The sequence below is a fragment of the Cheilinus undulatus genome, linkage group 7 (genome assembly GCF_018320785.1).
Source record: "Cheilinus undulatus linkage group 7, ASM1832078v1, whole genome shotgun sequence".
NCBI classification, from domain to species: domain Eukaryota; kingdom Metazoa; phylum Chordata; class Actinopteri; order Labriformes; family Labridae; genus Cheilinus; species Cheilinus undulatus.
In genome coordinates this window covers 41,424,475-41,439,196 of record NC_054871.1, presented here as the reverse complement: position 1 = coordinate 41,439,196, position 14,722 = coordinate 41,424,475, and the positions used below count along the sequence as shown (strand labels likewise).

At 40.3% G+C, this 14,722-nt stretch overlaps 1 protein-coding gene across 1 annotated transcript in view; it reads left to right on the top strand.

Moving 5' to 3' along the window:
- atp10a (ATPase phospholipid transporting 10A) overlaps window positions 1-14,722 on the top strand; it is a 73,307-nt gene that overhangs the window by 15,923 nt on the left and 42,662 nt on the right. The window contains exons 3-9 of the mRNA XM_041791077.1: window positions 2,310-2,395; window positions 7,355-7,461; window positions 9,661-9,792; window positions 9,968-10,098; window positions 13,219-13,471; window positions 13,580-13,797; window positions 13,883-14,077. Of these exons, the coding sequence (XP_041647011.1) occupies window positions 2,310-2,395; window positions 7,355-7,461; window positions 9,661-9,792; window positions 9,968-10,098; window positions 13,219-13,471; window positions 13,580-13,797; window positions 13,883-14,077 (1,122 nt within the window). The remainder of the gene's footprint in view (window positions 1-2,309; window positions 2,396-7,354; window positions 7,462-9,660; window positions 9,793-9,967; window positions 10,099-13,218; window positions 13,472-13,579; window positions 13,798-13,882; window positions 14,078-14,722) is intronic.

Here is a 14,722-nt window from a genome sequence, read left to right as displayed (position 1 = left end):
TTTCTTAATGATGATTTTATTTATTAAGGGAAAAAAAAATCCAAACCTATCCGGCTCTGTGTGAAAAAGTAATTGTCCCCTGAACTTAAAAACTGGTTTTGCCACTTTTGGCTGCAATAACTGAAATCAAGCCTTTGCGATAACTGGTGATGAGTCTTTTGCATCGCTGTGGAGGAATTTTGGCCCACTCATATTCGCAGAATTGTTTTAGAGGGCCATATTATGCAAAAATCACCTTTTCAGGCTTTTCTAACACAAATATGTGTCCCTGGCCTGTCCACAATCCCCTCAAGTACCAGAAAAATACAGTCCCTCTCCCCACCATTCTGAAAATTTGTGCTGAAACAAGCTGTTCTCAGATTTTACACCTAGTGACCTCACCAGGGGCCTAAGCACCCACCCCCAGGTTTGGTTGGCCCTCCCCCACTTGGAGGAAAGTTTCACCCTCCTCTGCTGATCCTCTTGGCTACCAGCTGGGATAGCTCAGTGGGTTACCCTACTGATGACCCTGTAGATTGATGGTTCAAGTCCCAGTCTAAACTTTGGGGGAAAAAAAGTGTCTGTAATATCACAAGTGCTGAAACAATTCCTAAGAGGAGTGTGGTCAGGGGCGGAGTCAGACAGCTAATTACCATTTAAAGCCACAGACACAGAAACGGGTCGTTCTGAGGAGAGCTGAAACAGAGGGGATTTTAGACATTCAAAAATCCAATATTGGAGTGTTTTTTTCAGCAATAAACTTCACAGGCATGTTTTGGGGACCTCTGAGAACAATATAAACTAGTCTTAAAAGGGGAAAGTATGTGACCTTTAACTCAGCCATATTGGAGGGTTTTCGAGCATGAACTGTCGTTTAAGGTCACACCACAGCATCTCAAGTGGATTTCAGTCTAGACTTTGACTTGGCCACTCCAAAACCTTACTTTTGTTGTTTCTTTGGGTTTTTTTTTTTTGTTTGTTTGTTTTGTTTTGTTTTTTTTTAGCCATTCAGAGGTGGACTTGCTGGTTTGTTTGGGGTTGTTCTCCTGCTGCAAACTGATGGCCGGACGTTTGCCTTCAGGATTTTCTGGTAGACAGCAGAATTCATTCTTCCATCAATCATAGCAAGTGGTCCAGGTCCTGAAGCAGCAAAGCAGCCCAGACCATCACACTTCCACCACCATGTTTGACTTTTGGCATGATCTTTTTATCAAATGCTGTGTTATTTTTACACCAGATGTAACGGGCCTCAAACCTTCCAAAAAGTTCAACTTTTGCCTCGTCAGTCCACAGAATGTTTCTCCAAAAGTCTTGGAGATCATCAAGGTGTTTCTTGGCAAATGTGAGACGAGCCATTGTGTTCTTTTTTGTCAGCAGTGGTTTTTTGCCTTGGAACTCTCCCAAGGATGCCTTTTTTGCCCAGTGTCTTTCTTATGGTTGAGTCATGAACTCTGACCTTAATGGAGGCCAGCGTGGCCTACAGGTCTTCGAATGTGGTTCTGGGTTCTTTTGTGACCTCCTGGATGAGTCGTTGTTGCACTCTTGGGGTAATTTTGGTTGGCCGACCACTCCTGTGAAGGTTCACCACTGTTCCCAGTTTTCTCCATTTGTGGCTAATGGCTCTGACTGTGGTTCGCTGGACTCCCCTTTAGAGGGGAAATGGCTTTATAACTTTTTCCAGACTGATGGATTTCAATCAGTTTGTTTCTCACTTGTTCTTGATTTTCTTTTGATCATTGCATGATGCGTTTCTTTCTGAGATCTTGTAGCCTACTTCCTTTTGTCTGACAGTTTCTAGTTAAGTGATTTTTTTTGGTTCAACAAATCTGGCGGTAACCAGGCCTGGGTGTGGCCAGTGAAACTGAACTCAGCTTTCCAAAAACTGGTTAATCACAGTTAACTCGTGATTTAACAAGGGGGGCAGTTACTTTTTTACATAGGGCCAGATAGATTTGGATTTTTCCCCCTAAAAAAATAAAATCACCATTTAGAAACTGCATGTTTTATTTACTTGGGTTGTCTTTGTGAGATATTAAAATTGGTTTGATGATGCAAAACATTTAAGTATGATAAATATGCAAAAAAAATCAGGAATCAGAAAGGGGGCAAATACTTTTCACGGCACTGTAGCTCTAAGCAACATTTAACAAAATTACTGTAGCAAAGAGAAACCTTCTTTTGCAGTACCAGACAGAAACTGTCTAAATGTTTTGGCCACCCCGGTTGTTATGGTGAGGTTACTAAATCTTCCTGTGCATGGAAAGATAATCCAAATTATTGCTCTTCAGAAATGGAGGGCCTGTATACTAATGTGTTTTGTTTGTTTGCAGGATTGTGACTTTGACCCTTTGAAGTACAACAGCATAATTGAATGTGAGAAGCCCAACAATGACCTGAACAGATTCAGAGGCTACATGTGAGTACTGTTTCTCTTTCTGCAGCATTTGGTTTAAGGCCGTCCAACGTGTGCCTGTAACTTTTTCAAAAACAACTCCTGATGCAAAGATTTTTATGTGTTGACTCACACTGAAGGTGTCGGGTTTCGTTTTTCATTTCACTGTAAATAGAGAAAACTACATTTTCAGTAACTTTGAGCTTCAATATGGAAATAATGTGAAACTGTGGTTTGTTAAGAAGCCAAGAGTTCCTAACTTATCATTATGACTTAAACTGTTTTTCCAAGTCCAGATTACGATTTGCTTTCTTGGGATGTGGTTGCAGGGTTTTCCCATCTGAAGATGTGTTTTCTCATGACCAGAATAAACTGAACCAGCAGAGGCTCTGTGGAGCCTGATCTCTAAGGCTGTGCAGCCTGATCTCTGAGCCTGTGCAGCCTGATCTCTAAGGCTATGCAGCCTGATCTCTGAGGCTGGGCAGCCTGATCTCTGAGACTGTGCATCGAAGGCGTTTATGTGTAATATTTAGCAACAACAAGGTGCCTCTCAATCTCTGCTGGTTTCCTGTTTCACGTACTTCCTTTATGTCTGTTTGCAGCAGTTTGGGGTTATGAGACGTGTTTCTTTGAGATGAGAAAGCTTGGCAGAGTTTCACAAAATGACTCATCCTGTTGTTATTCTTCATGACACTTCTTTATTAGTAACATTACTCGCCCATTGGTTTTATACTTGTGTGACTTAATAGTTCTTTATTTTTTCTGCTGCAGGGTTCAATACAAAAAAAAGTCTCAAAAAAATGCTTTAAAAAAGACAGACAGTAACAGAAAATTAGAGTTACCAAATGAAGATGAGGGTTTAAGACTTGAATATTTCCCTGGAAGCTTAGACAAGTGAATGATGCTATTAAGTAGCATTATTGTAGGATCCAGTGTTTTTTAAGCTGTTGCACACATTAAGGAATGAAATTTAGAATATCTTTGCTGCTTTTATTTTAGACTTTTCTGTCAAAGATGAAAAACTGAATGTGCACTGTTAGCACATTTACAATCCAAAGTAATGAAGTGTAATTAAGGGTTACTCAGTTTGTTGTGCATTGCTCTGCAGGGTCTTACTGGCTCCAAAGGAGGCAGTGATGGTACTTTTCTTACCGTGTAAACATGCATGTGGCTGGCACTGCCTCAACTAAACACTTTTACAAGCAACTTCTCATTGTAGTTGGAGATGTCAAGTTCATCCACTGCTGGCCTCAGAAGATAGTAGGCCTGGTGATATGGCCTGAATATCATAGTGTGATATCTGCTGTGCCCTTCACTATAACGAGATTATATAATGGTATTGCAAAATTAAATGTCACATCTTATGCAAAAAACACCTCTTCAGGTTTTTCTAACAAAAATATGTACCCCTTGCCTGTCCACAATCCCCCCAAGAATCAGAAGGTCCATTACCTCTCTTTCTCCATATTTCAGAAAATGTGTGCTGAAACAAGCTGTTCTCATATTTTCCCCTCATGATGTCATGTGGGGAGTAAGGGTAGTGATTCGTCAATCTATCTGTCTATTTGGAAATGAACTTTTTGCCTTCCTGCCACATCAGGAGTAACTTTAGGACTGTATCAGACCAGTACTAGTGTAAAGTTTGTAAAGTTTATCTATGTATAGTTTATCTATCAAAAAGGCATCCCTACATGCAAATGAGTCTGACATCTGAAAGATTTAACTAATAACCAAAACAAATTATTTAGTAAACCGTTTATTGTAACATATAACATATTTATAATTGGTTAGATTATGTATTTTGGTAAATGTTCTTAATGATGATTGATTGTTCTCCACTGACTTTATCTGCTCATTTTCTCTCTCTTCCATATTAATATTCACACAAATGCATGCCTCTGTCTCCTCCTGATGTCTCTATGTCTGTGTGATCTTTTGTCAACACTCCTACGTTTATAAAGGTTAAAGAGTTTCTGTCGTAATCTGCACATTGACGAGGTTTATTTAAGAGCGTAAATAACGATCATAAATATCACCAATAGCGCCGGGCACTATGAGTAACATGCACGCGAGGAATAATAGGACAAAAGGGATCGTCCACCAGTTTATTGATCCCTGATGATTGAATGTTAAAATATTAAAATGATTGTCAGGTGACCCACAGAGGGGCTGCTCAGTCATGGCCTGTATAGGAACTGATCCCCTCTGTTATTCATGGCACACCTGCCCTCACACACCTGTGAGGGGCTGTGCTTATTTCTGCCTGCCGTGGTGAGAAGACCAGGAGGGAGCTGGTGCGGACATGAACCCACTGTCGCTGATTCTGATCACATTTCCCACTGGTTTGTCCGTTTGCAGCATTGTACAAGTGTCAGACTTGTTGCGAGAATTTAATAAATTGTGCGCAATTGCTGCAATCTCGCGCCGAAATCCAGTGCTCATGTAACTATCTCAGACGTAAAACAAGCAGGACATCGGTTCATACACAACTTTAGAGGATAAATCAGTTGCATTGGAGAACTCTCTTTCATGATACTTTGTCAAAGCATACCCTGACACGTGCGACCTCAGCACTGACACAGAGAGGAGGGGCGGGGCTCTCTGCTCAGTGAACGGTTTGCTCAGCTCTGCTCATGTAGTTAGAGGGAACGAGCAGAAAACCAGGACTTAGAAATGAAATACATTAATATAAACAAGATAAATAACTTTGGGCTGTTTAGTTTGTTTAATAAAAGGACCAAGTAAAAACCTGCTCTATAGGAAACTTATTCTTAAATGACTTCTGTTGTGATCTGGCGCTATATAGATAAAAACTATTGAATAAAATGGACTTCTTGTTCAAGGGGGGCGGGGGGCGCTGTTGGCAGGGCGGGGCACCTTCCCAATAGAATGGCAGGGGAAACACTGCTTGGTCTTCCTTTCCCTGGTCAGTCCTCATGAGAGCCAGTTTCATCATAGCATTTGAGGGATTTTGCAACTGCACTCGAGGATATGTTCAAAGTTCTTGAAACTTGTTGAACTGACTGACCTTCATGTCTTAAAGTAATGATGGACTGTCTTTTCTCTTTACTTTGTTGAGTGGTTCTACATCAGGTTGTAGATGTTTTGACTGATGTCTTTATGCCCTGTGACCCAGGATTTGATTGCTCTGTGATTGCAATTGTTCTGTTTTGTTGGTAAATGTGCTGCTTGGTCAGGACATTCTTGTTAATGAAACTTGATTAATTGCCGACACTATCATGGCATATCCGTGCTTAGGCTTGATTGGGCTTAAAGCAGTGTGAGAGTAGGCCAGTGGGGGTCTTGGAACAGGGGACAAGTGACCCTCAGCATGGTGCAGGGCGTCCGACCCCAGTGTGAGTGCATCCTTATTTTAAGTGAGATGCAGCATGTCTGCTGATTTACCTGGTGTGTCTTCTGGGTTTTTCCACTTTGTCTCCTCGCAGAGGCATGTTGTGTAAGTCTTCATGAGGCAGAGGATGAGAAACATAGAGAGAGCAGTCAGAGTGACCAGAGCTCGCATGATTATGACATTTATCCTTTGCTCAGAAGGAGACCAGATGCTGCAGGTATTCAGTTGCCCGGCGACAGAGGAGCACAGGACACCACAGCTGAGTCGTGACGGTGCGGATAGCAATGTTTTATTACAGTACAGCCAACGGCAGCGAGTCTAATCTTCACCTCTCTGTTAGAGAAAGCACTGCGTCTCAGAGTGTTATCAATTTCTTGAACAGTGTGAGCTATGAACAGGACGAGCTGTCTGTGAACTACGGCCGCTCGCTGCTCAGGGACTATGCTATTAATCTGTAATGGTGACGTGTAACTTGGCCTGCTGTCAGAGGCCAAAGGATGAACTGTCGTGTTGGTAAACATGCTGACGGTTACGGGACTTTGATATCGCTGCTTCCAGCTGAAGGTCCCATGGCTGATTAACGCACACTTTTATAACTCTGGTTATTGTAATGGGATTATGGCTGACATTAAAATCTCATTTCTCCCCCAGAACAGAGTCTAATTCCTCTCTTGTAATCCTACTCAACATAAACATCTCACTTTAAGTCCTAAAGCTTCCTCTAGAAGGGTTTAAACTTCCGTGGTGGGCCGGCTGAGGCATGAATTAAGCCTTTCATAGATGTTTGACAGGAGCCTTTAAACATAGAGGTCTGAAGTGAGATCTGAGGGTCAATGAATCGCCTGATTGACTGTAAGCTTGGGGGGTTTCTGTGGATCCTCAGTACAGCCGTGTTTCTATTTCAGAGGGTTTGTGCTGAGATAAGGGATGCGGGTGAGGATAGACCACGATGCTTCAGAGTGTGATTGATGGAGGGACTCAGCAGAATAAACTGATGTTGTCTCTGGGGCTTTAGACAGATGCTATTTCTCCCAGAGCATCACCACTTTAAAGGAGAAACCCCCATACTTTGAACAGCTGTTTTATTGATTATATGTGTAGGTTTTGAAATCGTTCCAGTTGATCCAGCAGGCGTGAAACAGGCTGTAAGGGAAGCGGCTTTATCTTTAAGGGTAAATGGAAGTTCATGCTGCAAAATTGCTTGTTTTCACTGCTGATGTCACTCACATTGTTGTTAAAGTTGTCTGCCTGCATTATTGATGAAAGTCTTTTTTTGTTTGAAGTGTACATTGTTGGCGTTCACATTCGTCTCTTCAAATCCAGTCATTTTATTTCATAGTATGTGAATGTCTTGTCTGCCACTGCTTCAATTTGTTGCATTTTTCTGACACAATATTTACATATTAACAATTTTTTGGGGATTTAAACTTTAAATCACCAATTCACACAACTATGTGAATGACCTGCAGCTCCTGCTCTGCGTGGTTAAACCACTGTTTCTGTCAGTGCATTTGGTTGACTTAAAGAGAGCTTTTTACCTCAAAACATAAGTAGTACCAGTATAAAAGATGCAGTCTGTTTTCAGGGATCATTGGGGGCTAATAAATCCATTCTCCACCTGTACTCCTCAGAATCCATCGGAGTGGCAGAAGAGATGCACTTTACAAAGAAAACTTGCTGCTGAGAGGCTGCACCATTCGCAACACAGAGGAGGCTGTGGGAATAGTCATTTACGCAGGTAAGTCAGCAGATATTGACCATTAAATAATCTTATTTTATCACTCTGTCTGCATTTGGTTGTTACTGTTTGTATATCCTGAACTATCCACCTTATTCCCAGCCTTCATGATACTTTACTTGAACTCTGCCTTCTGTCAAAGTGGCATTTTCTAGGACCAACTTCCTAACCCTGGTTTTTAGAGCCATACAGAAAAAAGGAGTGAACTCTATCTGTTACATCTAAGACAGGATCGTATGATTACTGCCTTCTCTTTTGCCTTCTTTCGAGAAATGGTAGGACAATATGAAGAAACATCCTCAGATAACAAACATACACAAGTGTATTTATCTAACTTTATAAGCCTTGTATGAGTATTTACTCAGTAATAAGATCAGAGGCATTTTTTAAAGGAGGTGGATTACTACCTGTGTGCCATGAGGAAAGTCAAGGCTTGTCAAGTCTAACTCATATAACCATATATTATTGCTACAAATATGAAAAACCTAAAGATACTGTAGCATGTTACAGTGGCTGTTTCAAATAAATATGGATGTGGTGTGCCTTAAGATTTTGGCTTGATATTAGATGAGCTTTTGGCAAAAAAAGAAAAATAAAAACCACTGCTTTAGAACAGACATAGAGTTTAGTCAGAGCTTTAACATCTCACATCACCACACCTGGGTTTTGGTTTCAGTAATGTTTGTAGTGCTGGTAGCTGGTGGTTGACTGTGTGTCAAATTTTAAAGCAGGAATGCACAATATTATCGGTCTGGTATTGATATTGGCAGATATCAAAATTTCTGTGGATATTTACATCCGATATTTTGCCTGTGTATTTCAGCAAAGATCGACTGTAAATGTTATCCATATATACTAATAAATTTGTGGCGTTTAGGCTGGACCAACAGACCTATGTCTGTTGAGGTCTTTTTCTTTATCAATCCTCATTCTTTAAACTTTAAAGTGTTTTAAGGACTAAAGCTTGTTTTCTTTGTTCATCCTCAAACCTTCAAGTGTGTCCAAAAGGACAGAAATTTCTTGTCTGAGAAATGTATTTAAATATCGGTTTCAATGTTGGTATTGGCTGAAATGAATCTGTAAATATCGGATACAGGCAAAAATCCAGTATTGTGCATCCCTACTTGTAAATAAATTCAGTCTCCACAAAAACACACACAGCTCACATAGCCCCTGCTTTCTGTTTATAATTTTTAAAGTTCAACATAAAAACTAGCATGAACACCTGGGGTTTATATTTATGGTTTTAAAAAATCTACACTAATGCTGATGCACAAAAGGAGAGACTGCAGAATAGCATTTTTTTTCATCATTTCAGTTAATTTATTAGTTGATTTTGCCACTAGTGCTTCTCTTTTATGGCTAAAATATAATTCAGGACTTCAATTAGGTCTGAATGCTCTAAGCTGTTAAAAAGTGTAACATAGCTTATATTTAGCTTTAATACTAAATCCATTGACAGCCCTAGTTTAAAGAGAACAAGGTGAATGTTCTGGAGTGGTCGAGTCAAGGCCAAGACCATAATCCAATAGAGCATTTGTGGCTGGACTTGAAAAGGGCTGTTCAAACTTGATCCCTGTGCAACCTGACAGAGCTCAAGCAGTTTTGCAAAGAAGAATGGAGTAAAATTGCAGTGTCCAGATGTGCAAGCCTGATTGAGATCTATCCACACAGAATCAATGCTGATTGCAGCCAAAGATGCATCTACTAAAGACAGACTTGATAGGAGGTGCAGTCACTTATTTTACTTAACATATTTTTAATTAATATACATTACTTTGTAGAAATCTGTTTTCACTTTGACATTTAAAAGGTTTTTTTGCACATTTTTTAATCAAAAAAGCCTAATTATAGTGACCACAATTGAGGTGTAACATCAATAAAAGAGTAAAACACCCAAGGGGGCGAGTAATTGTTGTAGGCACTTCACATTTAGTTTGTACCTCCAGGAATAAGAGCCTCCATGAGTAAGGTGGATGAGTTTAGCAAATCCATTCTTAAATGTTGTTATATTTTAACATCATTTAGGTGGAGGTTTCAGACATGCATCATGAGTTTTCTGCTTCTTCCTTCTCTTGATAAAATCTATATTTGCAATTTGTTCCTTTTCTAACTGCCCAAAAAATAAGACAAATTCAAACAAACGATAAAACTGACTCCTGAGCTGCTGCTTTTAACAGGCCGTGTGTCTATCTGCAGGTCATGAGACCAAAGCCATGCTGAACAACAACGGCCCACGCTACAAGCGGAGTAAACTGGAGCGACAGATGAATGTAGATGTGTTCTGGTGTGTCATCATCCTGCTGGTCATGTGCCTGTTTGCTGCTGTTGGTGGGTATAAGTTTAATCTTGTGGTTTCTGTTAAGAAGCCGTGGATAAAACGGGTTGATTTATTGCAAGAAAAAGGAGCATAAATTTCCTTTTTGTGTGTTTACTGTGCTTTTTTATTTACAACTCCTCCTCCCCAGTGTTTACATGAGTTGACCTTGTGCCTTTGCCGTTCCAGGTCACGGGCTGTGGATGTTTCAGTACGGAGATAAGAGGCCTGTGTTTGACGTCCTCAGTCCAGAGGGGACGGACTTATCACCCATCATGTCCGCTATTTATCTCTTCCTCACCATGATCATCGTCTTTCAGGTACAAAACAAACCCAGGGACTCTTAAAGAAACACAGGCGCAGATAAAGATATACACATGTAGCCCAGCATCATTAAGTTTGAAATGTTTCATCCCCCTGAACACGAGCACTGCTGTAAATCAGAGCGCCAGCAGTCGTTATTTCAGCTCCCCAGGCTGTGTGACCTCTAGATCTTTATCTTGACATTGAATCTGAGAGAGCAGTGAGGCAGTAATCTTTATAACACTGGATCAAAATCAGGAAAAAGTGCCATCTGACAGTTATTGATTTGTTTGACTTTTTCTACCACCATGCCAGATCTGTCACTGAAAATGTCACCCAGTCCTGTGTCACGCTCTGTAGCTAAATCCTCTGATATCACGTAGCTTTAGAAATAAATGAAGAGTCAGTGATGATAGCCGATAGTTTGGATTTACTGTACAAACAATAAATGTTGAGGTTGGAGACCTACCAGTAATGCCAGACTTTGCTGATGCACTTTCAAATAAACACACAACTCGCCCAAGTGCAGAGAGACTGAGCAGGCTGCGCTGCCCTCCTAAAGCTGTGACTCATTTTTGCAGAACTACTCTCCAGAAATGTTTCCAGGAAATGTCTCACTGTGGATTTCAACAACTTTGAAACAATTAGACATATACCCTGTACATTTCTATGTAAATTTATAAGTAATCTGAAGTGTAGAAATTTTGGTGTAATTGTCTCTTAAAGTGTCCTTTTTTATACAGAAATCCACAAGAACTCTTAAAAGAAGGCATGCTGTTGTTCAGCCACAGGATGCAGAAATATTTCTGCAGCTCATTCCTGTCTGAAACAGATAAATTGTGAAGCAGTGGCAATATAGTGGACATTTTACACTGGGAAATGTTTTTCTAAAGCACCATGAAGGTTCTGAACTGTCCTTGTCTTCTGGCACTTGATTCCCTCCTATTATGCTAATGTCTGTTTACTTTTGCAGAATCATGTGTATTAAAGGCTTAATATATCTTCATAAGGGGCTGCTTTGAAGTGGCTTCAGATTCCTTGACATTTGTTTTTTATTTTTCAAAACTAACATTTATTGAGTCATAATGTACAGCTTTTGATAACAATAAGAGACCACCACAATTAATGAATTTTTCCCCTGGTTCTTCATTTTGAAGGTTTGTGTCAGAGTAAAACAAACATTTTATTTTGACATTCAGTCTCTCCAAATACACAAATTGAATATTACGTAATGATGATATCTCATTGTGATCGTTCATTTGCATAAAGCGACAACAGGCAAAGAATTTGTGTTTTCTAACATTTAGTCATCAGTTTCAACCTAGGGTTTGTCGATATGGTAAAAATAACATATTGCAGTTTTTTATGGCCACATCACAACCTCAGTTTTACCATAATTTTTTTCATTCCATTTTCAAGACAAATTTGTAAGTTAATAGCCAGAAAAAACATTTTACTCTATGTAATTCATCAAATGCACAAATGAATTATATTAGAAATTAAAACAATGCATTGAATATTTTAAAATTGGCCATTTTAGAGCTGGCACCATCAGGTAACGAGGGTCTATAGGCTTTCTCCCATAATATTTAGGAACCAAATGTTTATTTTCCTGCACTCTGATCTATTTAATAAAACAAATTTCTGCATTTTCTGCACCACTTTAAGGTTATGATTTGTTTGTTGTCTTTTGTGTTTTCCAGGCACATTTTAACACCTTGATTTTTTCATTTTAAAGCACATAGATTATAAATGTAATTTCTACAGCTCGTGCATTTTTATAACACAGAGTTACTTCAGCCTTTTGGGTTGGGAAAACGTTAAGTTAGAGCGGTGAATTAGGCTGTGATGAGTGGTGACGTAGGTCTTGTGTCACACTATTACCTTCCTGCGGCTTATATTAGAGGAAAGAGAAGAGAGATGCAGGCTGAGGTCGTTCAGAAGCATGCATGTCGGCTGAATAAATACAGGGAAATCAAGGATTATATGGTTTAAAAATAAAACATCGTACATTTCAAAAACTTATTAAAACAGGCTACTCTTCACTCCTCATTGGATTTACTCAAACCTGATATTAAAACAAAACTCAAGACCTTAATTTACCTATGGGTGAAGTCTTGACCAATCAATTATAAAGTTTTCTCTTCATCCTGTTATCCTGACTTTGACCTGTCAGATGGAAAGGCTTGAAAATAACTCAGGGAAACAATGGACAGTGAAATAATCTCAGCTGTAACAGTCAAAACAACAGTATCTGCCTCTTCCACACGTTCCTTCACTGACTGTGGGGTGGATCTCTTCCCTGTTCGAGCCTCAGTGGACCGTTAAGGATGCTGTGTTTTTTTATTTTTTGAGTTGATCAAAAAAGTTCAGGAACTTTGTGCAGATTATGCAAATAAATGTTTTTGCACATTGGTGGTTTAGGAAACCAAGACACAGTTAGAAATCTTCTTAAGGACTAAATCTTAAGTGTCAGTTTCATTTGCAGCCATAAATCATCACTGTGTCAGAAGGCTGGGGGGGGGGGGGGGGTGACATCACTTCTAGCACCTATTTGTAAGTGATGACACATTCTACTTGTTCTATTTCTTCATGATCTAACCTTGTCCTATTACGCACCGCTATCAACCACGTTTTCTACTTCAGCTTGTTTCCTAACTGGTTTTCAAACACCCTTAAGCTGAGGTTGGATCAAGGTGGGAAATTAGCACCTGCCACCAGCCAAATCCAGGAGTTTTTGAGCAGTGTCAGGTGGCTTTGTTTGATTTGCCATCTTGCTTTTATTGAATCAGTCTTTTTTCTTTGGTGTCGGGGTTCGGTCAAACTTCTTTAAGAGAGCTTCAAGGGTCAAAACATAGTCAGGCCAGTCTCAAACTTTTTTTTTTTGCTTCATTAGCACCCTTTTCTTATTAAAAACAATCATAGTTAGGCTGCCTAAATGGCATTTGCCCAAATTCAAGATGGCCAGTCCATCACTGCCCACACATACAGACTCTAGATTGAAATCACATTTTTCTACAGTCGTAATTAGTTTAATTGATCCAACATTTTGCCACAAATCTAAAACCATGGTTGAGAATGAGTGCTATAAAATGACAGCTCTGCCTCTTTGTTAACACTCTTCCTCCTCTCCCTAGGTGCTGATCCCCATCTCACTCTTTGTGTCGATTGAGATCGTCAAGATCTGCCAAGTGTACTTCATCCATCAGGACATGGAGCTGTACGACGAGGAGACCGACTCTCACCTGCAGTGCAGAGCTCTTAATATCACAGAGGATCTCGGCCAGATGCAATACATCTTCTCTGACAAGACCGGGACGCTGACGGAGAATAAGATGGTGTTCCGCCGCTGCACTGTGGCAGGGGTGGAGTACTCCCATGATGCAAATGGTGACACAAGCCAGCATTTACTCACACAGAGTGACAACACACCCTTACAATAACACTGACAAGTCATTGCCTTCTAAAGTAACTCTTAATGACGTGTGTTTTATCCAGCCAGGAGACTTGCTATGTACCAGGAGATGGATTCAGAGGAGGAGGAGTGCACATCTCACGGTGGCACTCTGCCCAGGCGGGACAGTGTGACGAGCCACCAGAGCGCCAAGGTGGTGCTGCGCTCCCAGAGCACAAAGTCCCACCGCAGGACGGGGAGCAGGGCGGAGGCCAAGCGAGCCAGTATCCTGTCCAAACACACGGCCTTCAGCAGCCCCATGGTTAGTGTTTCTCACCATCGCATCGACCTTCTCGTACTCTGAGCTGTGATTTTCTCCCCTTGATAAACCGTCCTCTGTCCTGCAGGAGAAAGATATCACCCCCGACCCCCAGCTCCTTGACAAAGTCAATGAATGCAGCAGTCAGATGGAGTTCATGCGTTTCCACAGCCAGTCAACGTCTCATCTGCCCTCTGACCTTGCTGACATCATTGATTTCTTCATCGCTCTCACCATCTGCAACACCGTTGTTGTGTCCTCACCAAACCAGCCCAGACAGAAGGTAAACATCACCTCGACAATATGCATTTATTAAATGTCCCTACGATTTACCATCTTCAAGTATCAGGACTGAAGTTCAATCTGTTTTAATATAAACAGTGAAGTTTTAGAAATGTTTGCGTACAATGTGCAGGGTCTTGTGACAACATACATTTGTTACAAATCACAAAATACACACACCTACACAAGGGCACAAAACTACTCTGCTCACCAAGATGGTGATGGTTTTGGATTTTCATAACTTTTTTAAATTTTTGTTTTGCTTTTTTAAAAATTTTAATTAGTTTTTACTGCTGGTTTGTTAGATTAGTTTTTATTCATTTTAGCATTAGTTTCTGTTTTTTGAGTAATATAGGATTCTTGTCAGGGGATCCAGAAAAAGTAAAACATACAATTTTTAAAAACATATTAAAACAGGCTATTCTTCACTTCTCTCTGTATCCTGCTTGAAAGTGAAAGTATTCGGACAAGACGAAACTTACTAAAACGATCAATTGGAACTGTAAATAAATGCCAAATTTAAAAAAACAATCAAGATGCTGCAAAAGTGTCAAAGACTCTGCAGTCCCTATAGGAGATGGTCTGACACTGGTGAATATACAGCTATAACATGAGGAGGAGGAGGAGGAGACAGCAGGAGAGGCTG